The 24535-nt window shown below is 40.8% G+C and overlaps 1 protein-coding gene across 1 annotated transcript in view; it reads left to right on the top strand.

The window, feature by feature from the left end:
* The window catches only part of CYBB (cytochrome b-245 beta chain), a 166074-nt gene that overhangs the window by 10595 nt on the left and 130944 nt on the right, over positions 1-24535 (top strand). The window contains exon 3 of the mRNA XM_069204244.1: positions 4760-4870. Within this exon, the coding sequence (XP_069060345.1) occupies positions 4760-4870 (111 nt within the window). The remainder of the gene's footprint in view (positions 1-4759; positions 4871-24535) is intronic.

The raw sequence follows: 24535 nt of genomic DNA, 5'->3' as shown, positions 1-24535 counted from the left end.
GGTGTACCAACTAGATTTTGAAACCCATCAAGGAATTGTCCTAAGCAGAAAAGGTAGACATTCTAACTATGGTCTATTCCTTCAAAACCCTTTTAAAAACCGTTTCCACCCTCTTCTCTAATCTGCCTTAAGCAATTCCCCCTTGGTCTCTTAATATTTCTGTTTCTTTTCTGAATTAAAGCATTGTTTGCTTGTACACCTCATAGACGCCCTCCCTCCATGTACAGCACTCTGCTATTTCAAAAATATAGGCATGCAGTTTTTGGAACCCGGATGTAAATCAATAAAAAATATGAATTTTGCCTGCAGGGACTTGCTGCACATACCTTCCTTTCACTCTCAGCACACATCATCAATCGGTTCTTTCAGGAGATTGCCTAGCCTCTTCTGCTGCATCTCTGAAGTGAGGTTAAAGAGAAGGGATTCATTGCTCCCCATACAACCCTGGGTTTTAGTACTGCCCCATCTGGATGTTTAATCTCCTCTTACATATATAGTCAAATGGAGAGAGGTAGTGAGATGGGGTCTCAGGGTTTGGTTAATTAAAACTCCTGTAACACTTTCTGTACCTTGATTATTAACTGTGATGCTGTCCTCGACAGACTGAGAACAGTATGAGAGGCCAACAGCCAAATGGCCTCATTTAGAGTTTAACGGAAACTGACAAACTTCCAGTTCCTGGAAGAAACGCCAATTATGGAGTAGAAAGTATTAGCTGAATTTACTCCAGCACACGCTAATATTGTGAAGGAATTTCAGGCGGTCGATTCTACTTCATATTTATTTGAATTTTCCCCTATAAATTGGAGGGCTTTAAGGTCTATACAAACTCTTAATGTCACCCAGACATTCTCATATTAAAGAATAATTGGAACCTGGTAAATTTGTGTCTGGATTTGAAGAAGCTGTAACTTTGAACTGTAGCTATGGAAGTGCCCTTTATGTTTTCATGGCTGACTATCTCTTCCTACGACTTCAGGTGACTCAAAATTCGGCTACCAAGCTAATTTGAAATGAAAATAGGTACAGTTTGGCATCAACATGTCTAAAAACTCTCCACTCCCTACCAACGTGTAAAATAGCCCAATTCAAACTCCTGTGCCACACTCACAAAGCACGCTATGACATTGGCCCAGCAATTCTACACTCAAAGGTGGACTTCTCTAAACCTGTGCGAAATCTGAGATCTTCAAACTTAACACTGACCAAAGCCAAACACATTATAAAAGCCAGAATAGGCGGCCACTCATTCACTCATTTGGGAGCTCCCCACTGGAACCTAATGCCCATGGATACCCATCTTACCTCTGAACTTAAAAACCTGTCTCTTCCTAGAGTAAGACTAGTGCACTAGCACCTGGGGCCTGCAGCAATCTAGGGCCAGGATATCCCTCTATGGATGACTGTGCTGTAGAAGTAACGTAAATAAATAAACACATTTCCACCAAATGGGGTTAACACATCTCTAAACCACAAAATTCACATTTTTTCAATAATGGTACAGCTAGTTCTCCTCAGCTGTCTCCGTTTCTCTGAAAAAGTTGGAGCTGTAGCATGGTGATGTTAATTCCTTTCATTCACAATCCTCCAGTAGACATTACAGTTATGGATGAAATTTCGTGGTTACTGTTTTTTGGAAGGTTGTATCTTATCATCATTTCCAAATCTGGCCCCAAATTCCACATGGTATTAAAGGTGTCCTCTAGACTTTAGTGCTGTTATATATGTGCTAAGAGACTACAAGAAAGTGCAAGTTTTAACACAAGATGAAGCTCTCCTTTTGCAATTGAGAGGCATGTTGCTAGATCTGGTGCTCCGCATAGACTTAACCAACCTCACCGTGTAGATCACAGAGGAGCTTTCACGCTCATGGACATTTACAGGGGTGTTTCACAAAGGTGTGAGGAGCTTTGGGCGTGAAGGGTAGAGGGAGGGGGTGGAGGGTGGAGTCTTCTTTGTTTGCCAAGCCAACACCAAGTTTCTTGAAAGAGACATGGGCAATTATTTCAAGATGATGGCCTGCCCAGAGAATGCCATTTGATGTCCCAAATCCAAGAGAAAGTACAGTCTTTACCTGTGATGTCAGTTCCTGTTTAAATCCTATAAAAGATGCATTTATAAGTGATAGATTGGTCACAATAAATGTGTTCCCCTATTTTTCATCACATTGGTGCTACTATTTTTGGTCATAATGTTTGCTTCTTGCACTTGGACCTTCTCCTGGATCTACTTTTGGATGTTTTTGGTTACCTCTTTCCTCCTGCCTGGTGTCAGAGGGAGTTTAGTGTCTTGCTAATAACTTATTTATTAATCTCCATCTTCATCCAAGAGCTACATGACTGCCAAGGAGATTGTTTGCCCTTTGAGTTATTTACCTCCTAACTGGGATGTTGATAAGGAGCTACTTGACACCTTTGACATGGACTATTAAGTGCAAGGAGGCACCATGGCTACTGAGAGGCGAATATTAGGTGCAGGTTGGGACTATAGCTACCAGGGGTTTGGCTCTTTCTTCAGGCATTCAAAAAGGAGACTGAAGAGACCTTCTCAGCATCCATGCCTTAAAATGTGCTTATCCTAAACAAAACATCACTTGAGGCATTAAGGTAGTACTATGAATCTAAAGATACAGAGCAGAGAGAGCAAAATTGCACATTTTTTTACTTTTGCAATAAAATGGATGAAATGATCTTGTCTGTATCCAGGGCTTGTTTTAGGGCAGTGTGAGCAGTGCAGCTGCACCGGGTGCTGACCAGAATTAGGGGGCACTGACCTCAGGAGGGGGAACTGTGTTTATCAATAAGGTATAAACCTGCGATTTAAAAGCACCTGCTGAGAAGTTCCCTTGTCCAGCCTTCAGAAAGCAATTAAAATGTCAAGCTACCTCTTGCGATTAATGTTCCTGCTACAGAGAGAGATGGGAGTTTTGCCTAGAAGCAGCTTTGACTCCCCTTAAAGTAGCATAGAGAGTAAATATGCCTGCTGCAAAGAACATAAATATAATTTTTGGGCATAGCTATGTGGATTAGTAAAGCCAGCCTTTGAAAGCACTTTAAAACAAATTAATGCAAGTTAAAGGGAGGCTATGGAGAGATGAGAGGCACATTTACCAGATGGTAGTGAGGGAATGCGAGGACGTGGTCATGGAGTGGGGGGGACGCAAAAAGGTCTGTCACACAGGGAGCCACCAGCGCTAAAACCGGCACTGCCTGTATCGCACATCAAAATTGAATGTGATAGCATACTTCGAGTTCAAAGATCATGCAAGATTCTGCAAATGACTAGTTCAATGAGCAAATGTTTTTGAGGTGTTGTTTTACTGTTCTTACAAGATATTTCTTGCTCTTATCAGTCTCCAGCAAGTGAAAATCATTCAAAGATATGTACCTGTAAAATGTTCCACGATTTGTGAATTGCAAAGTCCAATACTAACAAAAAAGTCCACCCAGCGCGTTAGTGTAGAAGAGCATATGATATGAAAAAGAACGAAAGATAGACAAAGTACATAACTTTTACAGGACGTATGGCAATATTAGAAGTAATGTGTCTCCAACATTGAACCATGCTCATTTTGCATTACTAGAGGGAGATCCTGAAGTGAAATAAAGGCCACATGTCCGATTGTACTAGTCTATTCAATGCTGCTTTTTGTGCCAGCAACATACCCCTTTTTCCTCAAGGCCACCATTACCCATGGAAATCTGCACGGAATGAGGAATGTGACAAGTCACCCACTCTGGAAATGTGACACGGGGCTAAGTACTTCTTGCAGATGTGGTGTGCTTGGGGGTGTTCTCTATCTTTAATTGTGTTTCATATAACCGTAGTACTTTGAGGTCCAGAGACATCCAAAGCTTTAGAAGAAATGTCAACTTTTTAGCCACCAGCAACTCACAACCAAAGTCGAGGGTGGTGAGGGTGACAGCTGCCATCTGTACTGTTCCTTCTTTAATCTCTGACCATGAGTTTAGTGATAACATCACACGCGATGTATGATTACATGAATCATGATGTAGATATCCATATTAATAATCATAAGTCAAACAGCATATTTAATGAGGTAGAAATAGCGTTAAGGTGGAAATATCAATAGCTAAGACCAGTAAACCAGTAATAATAAACAAAGGAAAATAGAAAAAATAAGTGAATAATGGAAAACGGGGCTGAAAGGAAGATGGATGCTTTCTTCAAAGGCGGAGCCAAAAGAGGTAATTTTGTCCATCATGCTGTATGTTCTGCTTCCAGAGTAAGCATTTCACATTTTGCAAAAAAGGTGTTTCTTTCTGTTTGGAATGCAGAGGCATTTTTTTTCCCTTTGTTTTTTTTTTCATTTGACGGTTCCTCGAATCCGGTTTTAAAAGGCGTTTTTCAAACTCACTCTTAACGCCATTTCATGAAATAATGAACTTGTTCAACCGCAGTCCTTCAAAATGCTGGAAATACTGTGGTGCTTTTTTCAACTGTTTAAAGAATGATGCAGTCACCTTCCCTGAATTTAGAAATTTTAAGTGCTGTCATTTCCAGAGTGTTTATTACACTTTCTAAGTTCTATAAGAACGACGTATTTGCTGTTTTGAGCAGCTTTGCACCCCAAGCTTTCACGTTTTCAAGTATGGTAAAGCATGTCCCTGTTTTGCCTTCACCATCCATATCCTATTGCTAGAAATGTACATGAGCCATACAGGCTAAACATTCTTTGATGATTGTGTCTGTACTGCATAAATACAATTGAACTGTGTTGTGTTGCATTCCCTTGCAGCATGCCCTTGCTTGGGCACGAGCACCAGCAGCGTGTCTGAATTTCAACTGCATGCTGATTCTGCTGCCAGTCTGTCGCAATCTGTTGTCCTTCCTGAGAGGGTCGATTGTGGTAAGAGCTGAACCACCAAGTTTTTTCTTTGCTAAAGAAAAATAATTAACACGCAGTGTCATTTCAAAATAAATCAATGAACCCAGCATATATATATGGATTGTAACCTGGAATAGCGAAGGCCGACTATGGAGTGGCCACAATATCGTGACCAAAATATTGAAAACCACACTATAGAGTGCCTATAGGTAATTATAGATTTGCTATTCTTAACTACGTACTACATACCTTAAATATATGTATATTGCCAAGGTACTTATATGTGGCATTTGCAATAGAAAATCTACACATGGTTACCTGCTGTTTTTTGGTCTTGGGTATTTTGGTCATGATATTGTTGCTACTCAATATTCCTTCTTCAATATTCCAGATCTATGCCACTTAAAACTGAACGTAAGTTTCCAAACTCACCTTAGGGATTCCTAGTTCATGTACACATTAGATACAAGTAGTAGTTGTACATGGAGTCATTGAAAACCAGTTACTACGTTATCTAGTTATCTCTTCTCTACGAGGCTCTATACTATTTGTACATCTAGTAGCATGTATTGCAGTGGTAATTGTTTTTACTCATCTGTGCTGTTTGCCACAAAGGTTAACTTCCCTACTTGATTACACTCATGCTTAACAGTTGAGCTGGAAATGGTATAAAGAGTACATGAGGTGGTTGTTTTGGGTATTTGAGTCAGATTCCATAATGGCACGTAATACTGAAAGCCACTTCGTTGATCGAAGGGAATAATCTGTACAGGTGCAAAATATGATCCATCTTTTCGTATACTCAATAGAGCAACCCATCCATCATCCACACATTCATTAATTGGTCCATCAATTTGTTAGTCAGTTCACCTATTTGTTCCTATCTATTTGCACCTTTGTCCTCCTATCAGTCTATCTGGCACTCTGTGTGCTTGATAGACTGTCTCTATACCTACCTGTCTGTATTCTTGTCTGTGCCTCCAGTTGTACTTCTTTCTGTTTCCACCTTTACAACTTTTTCTGGGTAGCCATGGCTTTGAGTCAGTGATACCTAGCTTTCTTCAGAGTGTGTCTGTCAGCTTTTCACCCATTGTATTTCATTCCTTGTAAAAAATAAAAAGCACCCTGTAGTCTGCAGAAGCAAATGCACGCTTAGCCCTGCTGATTGGCTACCACTCTCATCATGTCAAATATGTCATTGGATATATAAATAAATACGAGTAAGTGGTTTCCATGGGCAAACACTTATGGTGAATAGGCATCAATCATTCGCTCAACTGAGAAAATAACAGTTTTTCTCAATGGAGGTTTAAGTGTGCATTTTTGGTTTCAGATAAGGCCATCCAAAGCAAAAAAAAATGTTTTTTCAAATCAAGACACCATGCTATCTTACATGATTAAGTAGGACACTCTGCCGTTATTTAATGGAGGCCAGGACTCAGACATATCATAAAATAAAATACCAGATTCGAAATGAATTCTCTTGTTTATTAAAGTGCACTCTACATCAATGCAAATGCACAATCTACATGTCAGTAATGTTATATATACCCAAGTGTGGCATCCTTACTTAAGCAACGCGATGACTCATTTCCAGATTCTTTCTTTGAAAACCTTAGGTGGATTTCTTCCAACCAAAGTATTATAAATTGTATTTTTGTACAACATTTGTGCTTGATTTTTGTCTCTGATTTTCGTATTTTATTTTCATACTATCAATTATCCCACCAGACAAGTACTATATTATGTTTGTAGAATATAACAAATAATAATAAAACGCGAGTAGCTTTTGGATGTTCTAAAGAATGATATTGCCATACTTTTCAAAAAAGGATTACAATCAATTGAAGTTATTTGAAAATCTTTTAGATGTCTGATAAAGAAAACTTGCTTTAAGTTAAGTTCAAGATTTTTAAGTATTGTTTGTCATTGTGGGAGTATGTCTATGTGCACCGTTTTGAAATCCCCAAGCCAGCATTAGCAGTGCCAATAGATCTGGCATTGCCTGCCAGAGGTTTGACCTTGTCACTTTGTCAATTCCTGTTTTACTTTGGCATTTGTTGAAGCTGAGTGGGGTTTGTTGGCCATTATCACTTTATAAACAAAAAATGGCTAAAAACAAAAATATTTATTTTAGTCTCTGAAGGGAAGACTGTGTGCGGATTTGCTCTTGTGATAGAGCAGAATGCATTCATACAGCCACTGGTTGAAGCAGCATGCTGAAATGGGGGGAAGATTAATATAAATGGCAAAACAGCAGACAAATGAATGCAGAGGACTTGTTGAAAGCCCCTTTCAATATATTAGATATATAATTTTATTAAAATCAAAAGTTCTTGGCCAACGCCAGACACAATATGAATTTATCAGATATTTTTTATTTTTATTTTGCACAATAACATCTCTATTTCCTAAAGCTATCATGTTCTTGTGTACATACCATGTATTCTCTGAAATCTAGTTTGATGTAATGGGGGACTATATTTCAGGGATTACTTACTAGTTTTGGTTTAACGTGGAAGGGCTTTCCTATCTTCTCATGTTGTAATCGTGTAGAGTCAACTATCTTACATTTCTAGACTACAAGATTGCAATCAAAATGTTTACAAAAGAAGCTGCAGCTCGAGTCACTATTGCTACTCAGAGTTCTTCTATTCCTGTATTGGTCAGTTAAGTTTGAAAAGTGAAGAAGTGCCAGAATATGGGTACATTTACTTAGTGATGCCTGGGCCCATTGTTTTTTTTATTCCTTTAGTAAAAGGATTTTGCAGACGAGTATATTGAAGCTTCTTGAAAATCTTTTAGGCTACCGTTATAATTTCAGTTACCCTTGTTGTCAGTGCCCCAATTCAGTGACACTCCTGCCTTCCACAACCGCAAATACCAAAATTACATTATATATGATCATTTGCGATATATTATAATTGTTGGACTGGCCTCTCAGGCAATGTGGCAGTATGGCACAGTCAGATGCCCCACTTTGAAAGGCCCACCCGCTGACCCCTTCAAGTGTTCCTTCTGGCAGTGCCACACTGCCCTAACGGCCAGTTCAGCACAATACCCGGAAGTGAGCAGAAACAGTGACATAAACCGTTCGATTCTAGGTGGTTAATAGTTTGGCGCTCCTACATTTATGTTAATTGTATTCGGTAAATGTAGAAACAGCCTCTAACACTATTGTTACTTCCTCCGTCCTTTGATCAGCTTTTATTTGTGAACTCTGGGACGGGTGTGTTTCACTTCACATTCTGTGATGGGTAGCTTCCTCTTTCACTTCGCTTGCTCTGTGAAACATTTACATAAGATTGAAGAAAAAAGTTTCTACAGAACACAGAAATTTCCCAACTGGTCTTGTGCTGGGGGCCGTCATCAATACTGCACGTATCACACGAGTCTGTTTGAAGTTGCAAGCCCAATTTCACCATTCTGTGACCAGAAAAAAAGAGAATCTAATTGTTCGGTACTACATAAAGGTTTTACACTAAGAAACTTGACCCACCAAAATGTTGATTCGTTTGAGAACAGATTTTGATTGGGCAGAAGTTGTGTGCTTGAGCTGAAAAAGTGTTTTTGTATTGCACTTTTTGCTTTGAGGAAAAGCTTATACTCAGCACAGCAGGACTGCGTTGGTTATGGTGACAAGCCATTGATCAAGAACATAGGACTACTCCGTTTATTAATATAAGCTATGACAAAAGCAGTAAGCCTGACGAATTCATGTCAAAATCATATGTAAAAGTCAACAGGCCTTACAGGGTGGCTTGCCACTGTATTGTGTTAAAGCTTGATTACAGGTATTTTGTCAGGGGGAATCTCAGAGATTACCAAGGTAGGTAACGGGTTTGGTGTTGGTCAGCCTCTGTGACAAACCCTCAGAGTAGATGTTTTGCATTGTGTGACAACTGTTATGCCAGTTTTGAAAGGGTTGTAAATTGTTTTGTCAAGTAAAAGTTAGTGCATGTTTGTAAGTCTATGGTGGTTTAGAAAGGGACTTTGGTCCGCCGAAATACTGATATCCTTGAGCACAGATTTTCATTGGGAAATTTTTGTGCTTTAGCTGAAAAGGAGTACTTGTACTGATTTTTTTGCCTTGTGGGAAAGTCTATATTTAACACAGAAGGACTGCTTTGGTTATGAATGCAGGCCATTAACTAAGGATATGGCCTGAACTGTTTATTACAAAAAGATGCAACAGAGGCAATAATCCTGATTGATTTATTATGAAAAGAATATGTTAAAGCCAATAGGGGTTGAGAGTGGATTGTCATTACGCAATGTTAAAGCTTGAAGAAGGGCATCTTAAAACTACTAGAGATTCCCATAGCGTCAAGGGTTTTGGTATTGGTTACATTCTATGGCAAAACCTTTGAGCAAAAGGTCTGTTGTTTGAGAATTCTTGGTATGCATTTTAAGGAAAGATTGTGTATAATTTTGCCAACTGAATTGTGTATTTTTTTAAAAATGTTGTACTTGTATATCGATAGTTGCCTTGTTTGAAAGCTTATACTGATAACAGCAATCGTGACAACCTAGTGAGTAAGGTTACAGCCTCAATGGTACATTGGGGAAAGTTATGTCTGAAGCCATAGGACTCATCTTTTACCTTCATTTTTATGAACATTTACGACAAATGCAGAAGACCTAACTTATTTATTGTGAAAATCACGTCAATGCCACTAGGCCTGTAGATTGTTAATAAACTATATTAAAGCCTATAGACAGACATTGTACTACATTGATTCCCACACATTAAGTTAGTGGGCAAGAGTTTTGGGTTTGTTTCCACCTCTCGCTTTCTCTGCTGACAAATGCTACAGGTAGAAGATTTGCAATTTGATAATCCTTGTTTAACTTCTTAGGAGGGCTTGAGTATTGTATTGTTTTGCCAGCTGTAAGTTTGTGTACGTTTCTTGATTGTATGTCTCAGGTTTCCTCTCTGGTAAAGCGTATGCAGAATTCAGTCGTTCTGAGTTGGTTATGGTGACAAGCCAGTGATAAAGGCTTTTAGTCTGATTCGTTCTTTTGGAAAAAAACGTTGTTAAATTCCATAGGTCTGATAAGTTTATTATTAAAAGTTACAACAAAGTTATTAGACGTGGTCACTTAAATGTGAAATGCATTTAATAAAGCCAAAATGCATTTGAGCGACGAATGCAATTACACTCAGTTGAAGTCTGTATACCTATATTTTGCTATTGGAATTTTACATATCACCATAGTAGGTAAAGGTTTTAGTGTTGGGTCACTTCACTGAAACAAAAAAGTGGAGATTTTCAGTGTAATAATAATTCTCAGGAACTTTTTAAAAGGGTTGTATATCGTTTTATATATTGGTGATTCTATGATTGAGTGATTAATTATTGTCAATTTCTGTACAATAGAATAGACCTCTGTATGTTAGGGGAGCAAGCCAAGATGCAGGCTATGGGCATCAACGGTTCATTAGTAAAAGTTAGCAGATGCTGTTGTTCTGTCTCTATTATGAACTATTATGATAAAAGCACTAGGCCTGCCTTATGTATTGTGAAAATCACGTTAAAGGCAACTGGATTTTTGGGTGGAATATTTTTACATTGTTGTAAACCCTGTCAACAGGATACGTGGATTGACATTGATTCCATTTGATTACTATAGTAGGCAAGGTGATTAGTGTTGGATACCTCCCTGACAAAACCACAGTGGAGATAGAATAATTTTACTGTGAGAATACTTGTTAGGCCTACTTAAAAAAGGTTGTATATTGTTTTGCCAACCCTATTTTTGTACATATTTCTAACTGTATAATGGTATGTTTTATGTTTACCTTGTAGTGGTAAAGCATATAGTTTATATCATGTACATGATGGTTCATTAGGAAAGGTTAGGTAAGGTGTCAAAGGTCTGAATTGCTTATTATGAAAGTTTATTACAAAGATAGTATGCTTGACCTATTTATTAGGAAAATCAAGTTACTGCTAATAGGCCTTTAGGCGGAGAGTTTGTTTTGTCAAACCTCACAGATCACTTTAGTAAGCAAGCATTTGCTTACTTCTTTTGACAATCCCTGAAGGTTGAATATTTGCATGGTCATAATCCTTCCTATACCCTCTTAAAAGGGCCCGGCAGGTGTAGTTGTCTGGAAGGCTATTGTAATAAAAAACACAAAAAGACGTCTATATGCATTTATAAAGGTTTGGTTCTCTGGGTCAGTTTTCTTTTGTCTGTTCATGTGCCAATCACAGTCTGCGTCTCTCTGTGATAGAGTACTGCATGGGGCAATGGGTTAGCCCATTTCTGCCACTGATTTTATTGCTCTGCGAGTAACACCAATTTACCATTGAAAGATTGCCACCTGCTCCTATGTTTAAATTTTCTTTGGTTTTCCAGGTGTGAGCCCGCCATGTTTGGGTGGTTGCATGTTTTCTTTTTTCTACTTTAATTTTCTTGAGCTCATGTGCAGGTTTTTTAAAATTGTAGATGGGTATTTTGCTGGATGCAATAATGAGTCAGTGATCGAAAGAATGGATGCATGAGAGCAAGGATGAAAGAAAGAGTTGGATATGATGACCTATTGAGTACCCATCGTCCTCAGAGTCTGCAAAGGCCCCTTCTGTTCTAACCCTTACTTATTGGCATGTTTTATTTGTAAAGATTAGGGGTGGGGAAAATATTCCGTTCTGCCCACAGAATTTGTGGAATTTTGTCCACTCTGTGCTTTGACACACAATTCTGGCCATATTCCACCAATTGCTGTATGGCAACATTTTTCTCCTGCAAGGCTCCAGAACATGCAAGGAAGATTTGGCATTCCCTTACGATTCTGTAACCCAGGCAGTCACCGGTGTTCATCAGTGATCACGGTCAGAGGGCTGCTGTTGGAGTAGATGTGGTGCTGCTCAAGTAGATTTTCTACTCAAATAGTAGCAAAATCAACCCAAATGACCACATGCTTTCGTGCAACGCATGTTGCAGTTTGCACTGATTTTCAATCCTGTTCACGCTACCGGTGCTAAACTGCCCAAAATACCCGGATGCATGCCAGATTTTAATGATAACCCTGAACGTATTAATTAATATCACCTACAGTATTTGTGAACACATTGATTATATGTGGATACCCTAGGAAGGTCCCGGTCTTTCGGAATCTGCAATGGACACCTGTGCTGTAGGACGAGCATTGACAAAGTCAGCACTTTTTTGTGTAAGTGAAAGTGCATCTTTATTTATTGTTGAGTTTATGTGTGTGGTTGTTGAACTGGTGATCGGATGAATAGGATCATGAGTCAGCGGTTGAGTGGATAGGAGTGAATATTGATAGGTGAAAGTGTCAATTAGCAAATTGTCTTAAGTCTGGAGGCTCATGGGGTAACCCCAACACTTCATTAGAGACAATTCACACACTTTCAGAACTGTCCATTCGATGCCACAAATATGGTTATTTTGGAGGGATACATTGAAGTGTTATTCCAGTGCTTCCATTCCCATTGTTAGCCAGTCCCAAGGATAAGTGTTTGTTTTTTCCACTTACATCCTCCGTGATCATCTGGGACAAATTATGGCTGGACTATGTGATCTCACTGACTTTGATGCCCACGATCATAGTCATTAGGTACATTATCACAAGTACAGTGAAGTAAATCCTGCATGTTGCATTGAGCAGTGGGCAGGAAACATCCAGGCTCCTTCCCTGCTCCGTACCTCAATTATTTTCTTCATAAAATCATAAAAAGGTAGTCCAGCAGGTATGGAGTGAAGTATATTTACCACCATGGATGCTCCAGCTTACCTATCTGTGGCTTGCTATTCTTGATGAACTCTGAATAGAAAAATGCAAGAGGGAGCCAGAGAGCAGGAAGGCCAAACACCATCAATATTACCAGGAACCACAGTGCGCAACATAGACCAAGCTGAGCATATCCATATCCACCCAGCACAGCACCAGCATCAACATGATCCATGCTGCCGCCTTTACCAGGATCACAGGTGGTTACCACTGGGGATCAGAGGCTTCATTCCCTCTCTAAGGGTCCTCCAGTAGGAACGAGGCCAGGGAGGGCAGAATGCAGCAAGTAGACCATGTTGTCCTCCTGTTTGGTGCTCTACAGTGCACCAATCTTCTGGAGCTTACCAACTCCAGGGAGGTATAATATTGCCCTGTTGTTCTGCTCATTCCGAGGCCACCACCATCTGGTAGCAGCCAGAGAGGAAGATTATAGGTCACTCCTGGTAGCAGCACAACAAACAAGATATCCAGAAGGAAAATATAAATACCCAACTATCCAAACGAAAACCTCAATTTTTCACTGAAAAATAATTTCTTTAATATTGTTAAAGTAATTTAATCATAGTGTCAACGAATTACCTGTTCACCTAAAAAGACTAATACAAATCCTATACATAAAGAAAACAACCAACAATTCCATTCGGGCACCGTAATACATAAAGCATAGGCTGCTTTAGCCATCCAGTGGCAAGCAGTCACAATAAAAGGTAGTGACTGTAGTCTAAGGAAAGTATCAGGCCTCAGTGAGAGAAACCAATCACTGAAGAGATGTCCAATACAGTCCGCAAATTATAAGTCCAACAATTCAGGAATTCCAACGGTCATTCCTTTGAAGTAACAGTCAACGCGATTCGGCCTTAAAGAATCCGGCCTCCTCAGGACAATGGAAACAGTGCCTTAAGACAATAGATGCATGAATGCATCAACTGCAGAGGCCGTGAGAAGTGAATCAAAACTTGTGTGCTGCTCTTGATAGGTCGCGACCCGGCTGACTACATTCCCGGGAAGCAGCTTTTCGGCAGCAGCAGCACAACATGTCCACAAGGTAGGGAATGCGCTTATTCCTCCAAGACGCACAGTATAATTCACTTTTTTTTAGTAATGAGTCTCCACATTTTTGGTCCTCACTAAGGGCCATACGTATGAAAGCTTTTTCCAATAGACACAGAATGGGTAAAATGCTTTTGTACATCTGGCCCTAAGAGTGCCTCAGAATGAATAAGGGTCAGCAATGATCTTCAACATAAAATCTGCAGTTAACCTTCCTTAACTAGAGAGCACACATTCAACTAAAAGCGGTCTTACACTGTCTGGAAAACTTACCAGAGTTCAGAAAAGGGATATGCTAAGTCGATTTCCAGGGGCCTCGTATGGAGTGTTGACTCAATTTTGAGAAGACACCTCTGACATATAGCATATTCAGGTTTCCTCTGCAACATTAGATTCAGTTACGGAGGTACAGACAATGTGTTCTGGCTATGTCTGGATGCCTTTTCTGGAGTATTGTGTTGGAGCCATTCTATTGGCATCGTTTTATGCCCCAAAATTCCACAGACTTTGGGCCTAATTTAGGGTTTGGCAGAAGGGGTTACTCCATCACAACATGACGCATATCCCATCCGTTGTATTACAATTCCATTATAGCGTATGGAACTTGTAATACAGCTGACGGGATATCTGTCAATTTTGTGATGGAGTTACCACTCCGCCAAACTCTAAATCAAGCCGCTAGTCCCTAATCTTTAACAAATTTCAGTACAAGGCCTGGGTAGGATGAAGGCATCTATCAAAGGTATGGTAGTTATTTTAATCACAATTACAGATGATAATGTTTTAAGTGCAGATGTTTAGACACACTGTGGGTCTTGAAAGGAAATGTATCTTACGGTGGGTTGTTTTGCATGTGTGTCCGTTTCTTGTTATTTGCAAATCATAAATATCAATTGCAGTTGACTGATCTTGCAGGCTTCACATATGCACAAGCAATATGATATACCTGCCTTTGAATTTTGGTTAGTCTAGAAACACTTATCTAAGAGTGTTATTCTTAACCTTGAAATGCTCATTTCTGCACCCTCTTACAAAACCGTCTGTTTACTTTTCCTGTCACTATTTGTACAGTACAATATGAATTTGAATTTTATTTAAATAGATCAATTACAGGATATTATATAGATAAACGGTATAATGGAATAGATTAAAATAGCTAAATAAATGCATGATCATCCTAAAGCCCTACACCACAATAAACATGTTTGCACAATCATGCAATTTAACTTAATTCATATTAATCGTTCGTTAGTAGATTAGTGCAATGGCTTGTAGACAATCAAGAGATTTCACAATTCTGCTAATGAAAACACGAGTCTGCAATGTAACACGGGAGCTAGTTGCTGCCTTAACTGTTCCAATATTTGTTTCTGTAACTGACGATGGCAGATATTTCCCACATAGACTTAATCGTTTTGTGTGCATAAATAAAGCATATTTTACATGGACTCTTATCGATAACCACATAACATAAAAACCTAATGGTCAATAGATCGATTCCACCAAGATCCTTCAAATTGTTGCAACAGAATGTTTAAAAGTCTAAATCTCAAGTACTTTATCTTTGTTGCTGCATTCATCTATGAGTTTATGTATTCTTGCCTTACCACTAAATAGGAATCTGACCTGAGTTACACATCTTTACATGCCGAAAATGTTGATAGGTGTTCCTCATAATTGTTATCGCACAAGGCATTTCTTACAACCTGTGCTCTGCTCAATTCATTGCAGTGTGCAAATCCAATTACGTTTGTATTCTTGAATAGTTTTATTATCCACCCCATGTAAATACTGCAATAATTTATTCACTCGTTCTATTCTTCATTCATTCTCTCACTAACTCATCACTAACTCTTTCAGTCATACTTTAAGTTGCTCCTGTAGTTTCTTCTTCCCTACACACATACTGCATTTCACTCACTCACTCACTTGCTAAAAGCAGTTCAAGATTGTCAAATCTTAGAAATGTTCCTTACATCTTTCCATGTGGCATGAACGTTCCTATTCAAATAACCATGGTCTCAGTGGTTTAGTGAAATAATTCAATAAAACAGCCATATAGATAATGAAGGATGGTATGTGGACTTTGGACTGAGTCATTCTCGCTGCTGGCCATTTCGCCATTTGCACTGCAGTGTCTAATCAAATAGTGCTGCTGTTGTAGGTGTCGAATGGGCTGTCGGCTGGTTAAAAGGGGAGGGGGCACAGAAGGAACCACAATTAAGCAAAACGAGAGAGGGAAAGTGGCAATCACTGTAGGAGCAAAAACCAGCACCTAGAGTTTGTCGGTTTTTGCCCTGCAATCAAACATCCGCAAATCATCTCGGATGAGACCTAGTCATGGTCACTATAGGATAGCTGAGTGCAAGAGCATTAGCTTCAGCAATACGAGGAGCAGTCATCCTCAAACCGTTGCATTTCTGTCCTCTAAGAAGTCAGAACAATTAGCAAAATGAAGTAGTAGTACATCACTGCAAAAGCTCTACCTCCATCTGTCTCTTGAGGTGGTGATTCCACAAGTCAATATATTAAACATAAACAGCGTTGCTTCCACATTACCAGAGTGGGAGGAAGTGTTAGCCTCTCACGCTCTTGGAGTCCTCCTGTGCCTAGCATCTGTCGAAAAGAACATTGCTAGTTTTTATTCATGACAGGCCCAGGTTTTATCACCAGACAGGGAGACACTGGCTCATTAACTCCCTCACACATTAACCCTTGTTCCCTTTCTTGCTATCTCTTTCTCCCTCTCTCCCCTTCTTCTTTTTTCTGCCTGTCTCTTTTCTGTCTCTCAGTCTTTCTTTCTCTCTCTATATTACAATTTAAATTTCTTTATAACGGTTTCCTTCTTTCTGTAATTACCATCTTAGCCTGGACTTGTTTCTTTTGCTCCTATATTATGGTCCAGCAGATCAGACACCTGATGTTTGTCAAACAACCAGTTTTAACCTCCAGGATTCTTTTAATCACATTTCACAAAGTTGAGAAAAAGTGGCTTTGGCTGCCTCTAGCCCTACCTCAAAGCAAAGTCCTGGTGTGCCCCAAGGCAAACTCCCACTGCCAGTCTCTCTACCTACTCAAAAGCTCTACTGCGGAGGACCACTGCACAGCAACACTACTTCCCCAGACCCCAAAAAAGACTTGTTTCCAGACCTGCTGTTCAATGTCACCTACAAGATAGTCTGGAGCTGGAAATCACTTCTTGTCCAGCAGTATCACATCTTTGACACATAAACTGGCAAGACAACATGCTTTAGCATAGCTCAAAATATCCAAAGGTGTATTCTGCAGACTCAAAGGAAATAAATTATGCTACAAATATCAATGCAACCCACACCACGGACCCCTCAATCAGTACACATAGACTTCACCACATACATCCAACATACTTTAGGTATGACATAATTAACTACCATCAGACACTCAAAAATATCTTCCTCCCACCAATGCACCTTACACATCACAAAGTGTATTGCACGTCAATCAATCAATTAATACAATCTTTATTCAGAAGCATACAGACATCCATAAAAGCAAATACACAATACAAACAGGTAAAAAATTGACAATTCATAAAATTCCACGGTTAAATGCATACAATACATATTAATACAGAACATATAAGCAATAATGATCAGCAAAACGATATAGCAACATAGACCTGTGTGTCCTCACAGAGAATTTTGAAAAGGACCCCATTTGCAAAATAACATCCTTTTTAAGTAAGAGTTGTCAGAACCTAAATGCAGGTCTATATTGACCAATATTGCAACAGTACTTTTTTAAAAGAAGTAATAAGCACAGTTTCTTTTATCATGTGTAAAATTTACAAAGGAACGTAAAATGAATCATAGATTGACCAGATATATTATCACACAGAAAGGGCACAGCTTCCAAATTATGGAATGGTTACCTATCACCTTGGTTGAAAGAGATCTGCACTTTGGGCCACAAGACATAATATGAGATTTGGAAAAATGTGTGTGTAGATCTAATGAAGTCATAACGTCAACAAATGCATGTACGAGAAGATGCAGCATCCTGGGCAAACGCACCATGATCATGGCGTCATCAGCATACAATAGTAGGGAAGATGGGTTACCTTTAATAATGGGACAGTCTGAAGTGCCATGTGCTAATGCCGGGTATAGATCACTGATGTATAATATAAATAAAAGAGGGGTCAAGACACATCCCTATTTCACTCCTCGTTTATATCTATGTCACCCGACACCTCTACCTGTGTGTTAATATGCACCCTGATCTTCATGTTCTCGTGCAAGCTGGGCCATAAAATGGGCCAGCACTGGATCTAAACCTCATGTGATAAGCATGTACCATAATTTGGCTCGATTCACACCATTGAAAACCGATGATAAATCCATGAAGGCGAAGTACAGAGTTACTTGTTTAGCCACTGCTTATTTCCCTAAAATCAGGTTGAGGTTAAAGCATTGTTCAATGGTTCCTACCTTATTCCTGAAACTGTATTGACAATGATGTAGATCTGGGTTGTCGGCCACCCACGATATTTTAATCTATTATTAAGGATTCTCACTAATATTTTGACAGTTGAATCAATCGAAGATATCGGTCAAAAGCAGCCTGGGAGAGCTCGGTCCCCTTTTTAGGTCGAGCGTTCTGCCTGCTGTATACTAAAGTATACAACAGAGTGAGTTCCAGCATTCTGATTTGTTAGTTGCAGTGTCCTTCAAAAATCCTTGCTTGCTAGTGGTCAGTTTGCCTCTTTGTCCTGCCTTTTTTCACTTTGAGAGCAGCACAAAGTACTGTGTAATTACGCTATGTCCTGTTTATCTCTTCTGTAAGGGACTTTTTTTTGGCATTTGCCTGTTTCACCTCAACAGTGTGGGTGCTTGTTCAGTCCCTCCTCCCCACCAGCTCCCTCTGTAAACATAAATCAACAGCAGAGGGGGGCTTTTCCAAGGCCAGCTCACCCTCGCTCTCTTCCTTTTGTTGTTTTCAGTCTGTGTGGCAATAAAAGTCCAGTCCGTAATTTACAACGCTATGAGCTCTAACTCGAGCAAACACGAGACTATTGCATTCCAAATGCTTGTTGTTGTTTACGATTGGTTTTCTATATGGGCTGAATCCTTCAGCTCAGCGTTTGTGAACTGAATACAGTCAATGTGCAAGAATTTCAACTTAAAGGAAGAGGGAATGCTAAGGGCTAAATCAAATCAAATCAAATCAAATCAAATCATTAACATTTATAAAGCGCGCTACTCACCCGTGCGGGTCTCAAGGCGCTAGGGGAAAGAGGGGGTTACTGCTGCTCGAAAAGCCAGGTCTTTAGGAGTCTCCGGAAAGCGGAGTGGTCCTGGGTGGTCCTGAGGCTGGTGGGGAGGGAGTTCCAGGTCCTGGCCGCCAGGAAGGAGAAAGATCTCCCACCCGCCGTGGAGCGGCGGATGCGAGGGACGGAAGCGAGTGCGAGGCCAGAGGAACGGAGGAGGCGGGTGGGGACGTAGTAGCTGAGGCGTCGGTTGAGGTATTCCGGTCCCTTGTCGTGGAGGGCTTTGTGTGCGTGGGTGAGAAGTCGAAAGGTGATCCTTTTGCTGACTGGGAGCCAATGCAGGTGTCTCAGGTGTGCGGAGATGTGGCTGTTGCGGGGTACGTCGAGGATGAGGCGGGCTGAGGCGTTTTGAATGCGTTGCAGGCGATTTTGGAGTTTGGCTGTGGTCCCACCGTAGAGGGTGTTGCCGTAGTCCAGGCGGCTCGTGACGAGGGCGTGGGTCACGGTTTTTCTAGTGTCGGCGGGGATCCAGCGGAAGATCTTGCGGAGCATGCGGAGGGTGAGGAAGCAGGCTGAGGACATGGCGTTGACTTGCTTGGTCATGGTGAGAAGACTAAATACAACTAAATACATGTTTTTTTCCCGACTAATATACCAATAAAATGATTATTAAAAAATATGTTGATAGCCCAATCAAAACAAGAGAGGAAGATTGTGCTCCAATTTGGAAAACGCACAGGCATTAAAAGGACCTCGAGTCCACAATGGTTTACGTCAAATTAGTTTTATCTTAAAAAATATGATCCCGGCGTGCACGATTCCCATGTATAAGAATCAACCAATTTACCCATTTTTAAGACTAGATTATTTCTTCAAGGTAATTGAAACAAGCCGTGAACGGAACTCCCCGTTCACCCGAGGATATGTACGTGTTTGCTTCGGATTGCTAAACGTGGAAAGCAGGGATGGATATATAAACAGATGCACACAACTGCACTGTCACTTATGGAGACTAAAAGCGACAACGGACCAACGAAAACGTCATCTTTAAATGGTGCTTCTCCGCACCTTCACAGTAGCATAAAGTTGAAAATTCCCTATTGTGCCTAAATAGCTTACTATCAAGTATTTTTTCCGGGAAACTCACAAAAGCTACCACACTATTTGTTTAAAATACACAAATTATTTTGGCTTAAAATTGCGCAATAGAGTAACTGGCAGGGTTCTGAAAATAAAACACAGGAGAGTTATTCTTGCTACATAAAACCGTTTCAACAGTGTATAATACACTTGTAGACGGGAGGAAAAGTATGAGACGCCTTTCGAAGCTAGCCCCCTCTGTTTTTACACCTGGGCGACGCTGTTCTAGTTTCTCTTCAGTATTGGTGGTGCTTAATGAGAGCAACCGTGCAGCTTCGGTTCTGGTGAAGGCAGATGTTGTGGTCTCGCTTCTTCCACGTGTGTGCTGTTTTTTTTGTAGTTCGGGTTACTCGCCGGTGTCTGGTGCTGACAGATGGGGAAGATCAAGCATGTTCGCCAGAAACTAAACGCTGCTGCTGTTCGACTAGCAGGGGAGCAGAAGGTGAGGGAAGACCATCTGGGCGGCCGGGAGGAGCAGGAACTCTCTACCGCAGCCCAACTGCGCTGTTCCGCTGGATGGACAGCACCCCCCAGGGGGAAGGTGAGCTGTCTGGGTTCACCTAATGAAACGAGAGAAGGACTGTAGACATAAAAGACATACTCGATGTCACTTGGATAAAGGAGTAGGATGATTGTCTATTCAGTACCACGAAAAAGAGAAAACAAAAAACTTCAGTAGCCCGATTGCTTTTTTGGCTTGCCTGTCTGTAGACACAGAAGAGTGTGTGGACTGATAGGTCTATATTAAATAATGCAGTTTAAGTCTGGCTTATAGGATGACAGTACTGACAAATACACAAACAAGACGACGATTTTTAAGTCATACACATTTGAGCTGAGTAACACACAGAAGATAAAAGATTATGGATAACCTGGCATCCGAACAGCAGCTAACGTTATGAGGCAAAGTCAGAAAGAAAAGGGCATAAAGGGAAACTCAAAATTCTAACAAGAATCATAGATCATTTGTTGCTATTGTTTTATAAAATTTTCAAGATAAAATGTGGTGTCTTCAGAGTCCTTTTTAGGGTCGATCCTCCGCTAGCATGCGCTTGCGCATGCGTATCGCTTGCGAGTCACTGTAGTAGTTAGAAAAGGGCTCGGGGTCCCGTCCATGTCAGGTCAGTGTCTTTCATTGGTTCGTGGGCTTGCCTTTTAAAATCTGTTTGCTTTCATTAGTGGAAGGCATACATACGTCATGCCTTTTCCGCTGGTTAGCCCTCCTCGAGCGCAGCGACCAAGTACTGAAAACATACGAGGCTTGCTGTTTTCAGTCCGGTTTGTGGACTACTTTTTCTCTTTTTTCGCAGCACGATCTCGCTGGGCAGAAGTCGATCGCTTTGCATGACATCGACCCTGTTACATAGTTAATTCCACTTTTGCCGGTTATGTAGATAATTGCACTTTTGCCGATAGGTTTCAGTACGAGTGAACTGTAGCAGCGCGATCACGCATTTTTTTGTTCATTTAATGAGGCAAGAAAAGTCCGATTGGGAGTTTAAGACTGCTGATAGCTCTAACTCGAAGAAATGCGAGACCTGTTGCATTACAGATGCTTGTTTAAAATAGGCACTATTATTGAAGAGCTCCAGGTACTAGGTAAGGGCACTTATAATTTAAGGAATGAAGCAAACAAATGTGTTTTGACGGAGGGACACACCATAAAAATGAGGTATCCTCCTAAGTCACTGTGTCTCTACAAGCCAAAAATAGTTGGGAACATAGACAAATAATTTTGACACTGAAAGCGAACACAGTAGTATGTAAAAATTATTGACTTTGAAGAATTGATGATACCAACACATAGGGGGTCATTCTAACCCTGGCGGTCCAAGACCGGCAGGGCTAAAATGACGGGGGCACCGCCAACAGGCTGGCGGTGCCCCGCTGGGCATTCTGACCGCGGTGGTTCGGCCGCGGTCAGAAGTGGAAAACCGGCGGTCTCCCGCCGGTTTTCCGCTGCCCAAATGAATCCTCCATGGCGGCGCAGCAAGCTGCGCCGCCATGGAGGATTCTGACACCCCATACCGCCATCCTGTTCCTGGCGGTTCTCCCGCCAGGAACAGGATGGCGGTATGGGGTGTCGCGGGGCCCCTGGGGGCCCCTGCAGAGCCCATGCCAATGGCATGGGTACTGCAGGGGCCCCCATAAGAGGGCCCCAAAAGAATTTCAGTGTCTGCTTTGCAGACACTGAAATTCGCGACGGGTGCAACTGCACCCGTCGCACCTTCCCACTCCGCCGGCTCAATTCTGAGCCGGCGTCCTCGTGGGAAGGTAGTTTTACACTGGGCTGGCGGGCGGCCTTTTGGGGGTCGCCCGGCAGCCCAGTGTAAAACACAGAATAGCCGCAGCGGTCTTCCGACCGCGGTGCGGTATTCTGGAGGGGGGAATTCTGGCGGGCGGCCTCCGCCGCCCGCCAGACTTAGAATCACCCCCATAATTCCTGATTGCACAAGTATACATGTCTCAATTTTATTGGTAGCCAAGCCATCACCTGATTAGAAACAATCAACATATTTCATAGAGTCACCTCTATTTTATCAAGTCTATGAATTAAAATAACAAATAGTTGTAAGTGACTCAGGGCCTGATTTTGACGGGTTACTTCGTCACAACGTTGATGGATATACCCGTCCGTCGAAATCTAAATACCATTATATTGCATGGGATTTAGATATTGGCGGATGGGACATCTGTCACTGTTGTGATGAAGTAACCTGACTGGCAAGTTCTTAATCAGGCATAAGTTGCAAGACAATTGTCCATGAGATTAACGCGCCAAAGTGCATACAACTGCATTACTGAGAGAAACACCAACTGTGTTTAAAGGGAGGGAGGGTCAAATATTGTAGCTCAGTGTAATGCCAAGCAGGCCACCATCTTGTTGAAAACATCTCAGCATTCTTTTTCTGCCTTAATATCATACCATCAAAATAGGGGATAAAAAAACAAAAGCTGTGTTTTTGGGGGGAGATAAAAGAAAATCATTCACAGGTATTGAGGGAGTTTTTTCCGTGAGCAAATAGACATTTTTTTTTGCCTGGCATTCCCATCTTAGCAAAGCAAAGTCAGTGCCATTACCTACTGCGCAGTGGTGGCCCAGTACTGGATGGGCATCACGGTCAAAGATTTCCTTTGACAGAGACAGTTGAGGCCTATTTACAGCCGGACTCCTACTCCATCAAGCCATAAATGACCCCCAAAGCTTCATTCTTGTGGGCATTATTCAGAGATGTCCCATAAAAAAGTCAGAAATGTGCACGTGTAGGCGTCTGCTTATATTTGATGTAAATGTTCAGTTTTGCAGAACCTAAGAAAGAACTTCACAGGTACTCCTGGGACCGTAGATAACTGTGCATCTGAGGAGTACTTGCATATGAAGATATTTTTGCTAGTGTGTACTTTTCTACACGTGCAAATATGACACAAAAATGTACTTGCACTCTGTTTTGTTTTTTATCAATAGGCATATTATTTTTAGTTATATAAAAATCACATCTTTTAAATTGTGGGGGGTTTCTGAACCATTCCCATCACGATAAAGCATTTATTCCTGCCCTGCATGCAATTTAGTGGTAGGAAACTATCTCCATAAGGTTTGTGAATATCCAAAAACTGGCAAATTTGTAGGTGTTTACTGGGCGACCCACCTCAAAATGTGAGGAACTTTGCTTGTGTGGAAATTTTAATATACTGGTGCAATTACGTTATAAGCAAATCACAGTTGTGAGGGCAAATGCTTCTCACTAGCGGCTCTGTGAATCAGGAATAGGAGTTTCCCATTGGAAACAGCTTTATGAATCAACTCCCATGTTCTTTTACTAGGCCACAGAGCCTTCCTAGAAGTCTGTGGGAATCGTCCAAAAGGAATGCTCCATTTCATTAGTAGGAGAGAAATGACCATGCTGTCTTAGCTTCCTTTGATTTGAAAAAAATCTTCGAAAAGAAAAATGTGTCAGCATATTTTATGAATTATTGTGTCCTCACATATCACAATCAAGCATGAACAAAATATACACATTGATTGGTACAGGTCACGTACCCCCCTTTTGATTTGTGAAAAGTTCTAAACAGAATGCCCGTCCCTTAGTTACATATACACAACAGCTTGGTGCAAAGAAAACTGCTACAAATAATTATTGCCAATTTGTTACTTAAAACTGAATGTCCGTTTGCCTGGCACTCTGTGGGGAGTTTGTTTCTTCGGTATTTGTGAACATGGTCTCTTTAACTGTTACTCCCTTACAGAGTAGAATATCTGCCTGCTCAGTAATTCTGTTACACATTGTCTGCAAATAATATGACTGTTGGACTTGTCATCTCCACATTTTTGCCTTTATCTTCTTGTTTGTTTTAACCCCTTTTTGTTGAGTTTTAGGTTTCTGAGCACTGTACCACTGCTAAACATTGCTAAAGTGCTCTCTCCTCTAAGCATTGTAAAATTGGCTATACCCGATCGGCACATTTGTTTTACTTGCAAAATCTT

This window comes from Pleurodeles waltl, chromosome 8 (genome assembly GCF_031143425.1).
Source record: "Pleurodeles waltl isolate 20211129_DDA chromosome 8, aPleWal1.hap1.20221129, whole genome shotgun sequence".
NCBI classification, from domain to species: domain Eukaryota; kingdom Metazoa; phylum Chordata; class Amphibia; order Caudata; family Salamandridae; genus Pleurodeles; species Pleurodeles waltl.
This window is presented reverse-complemented; position numbering and strand designations above follow the sequence as displayed.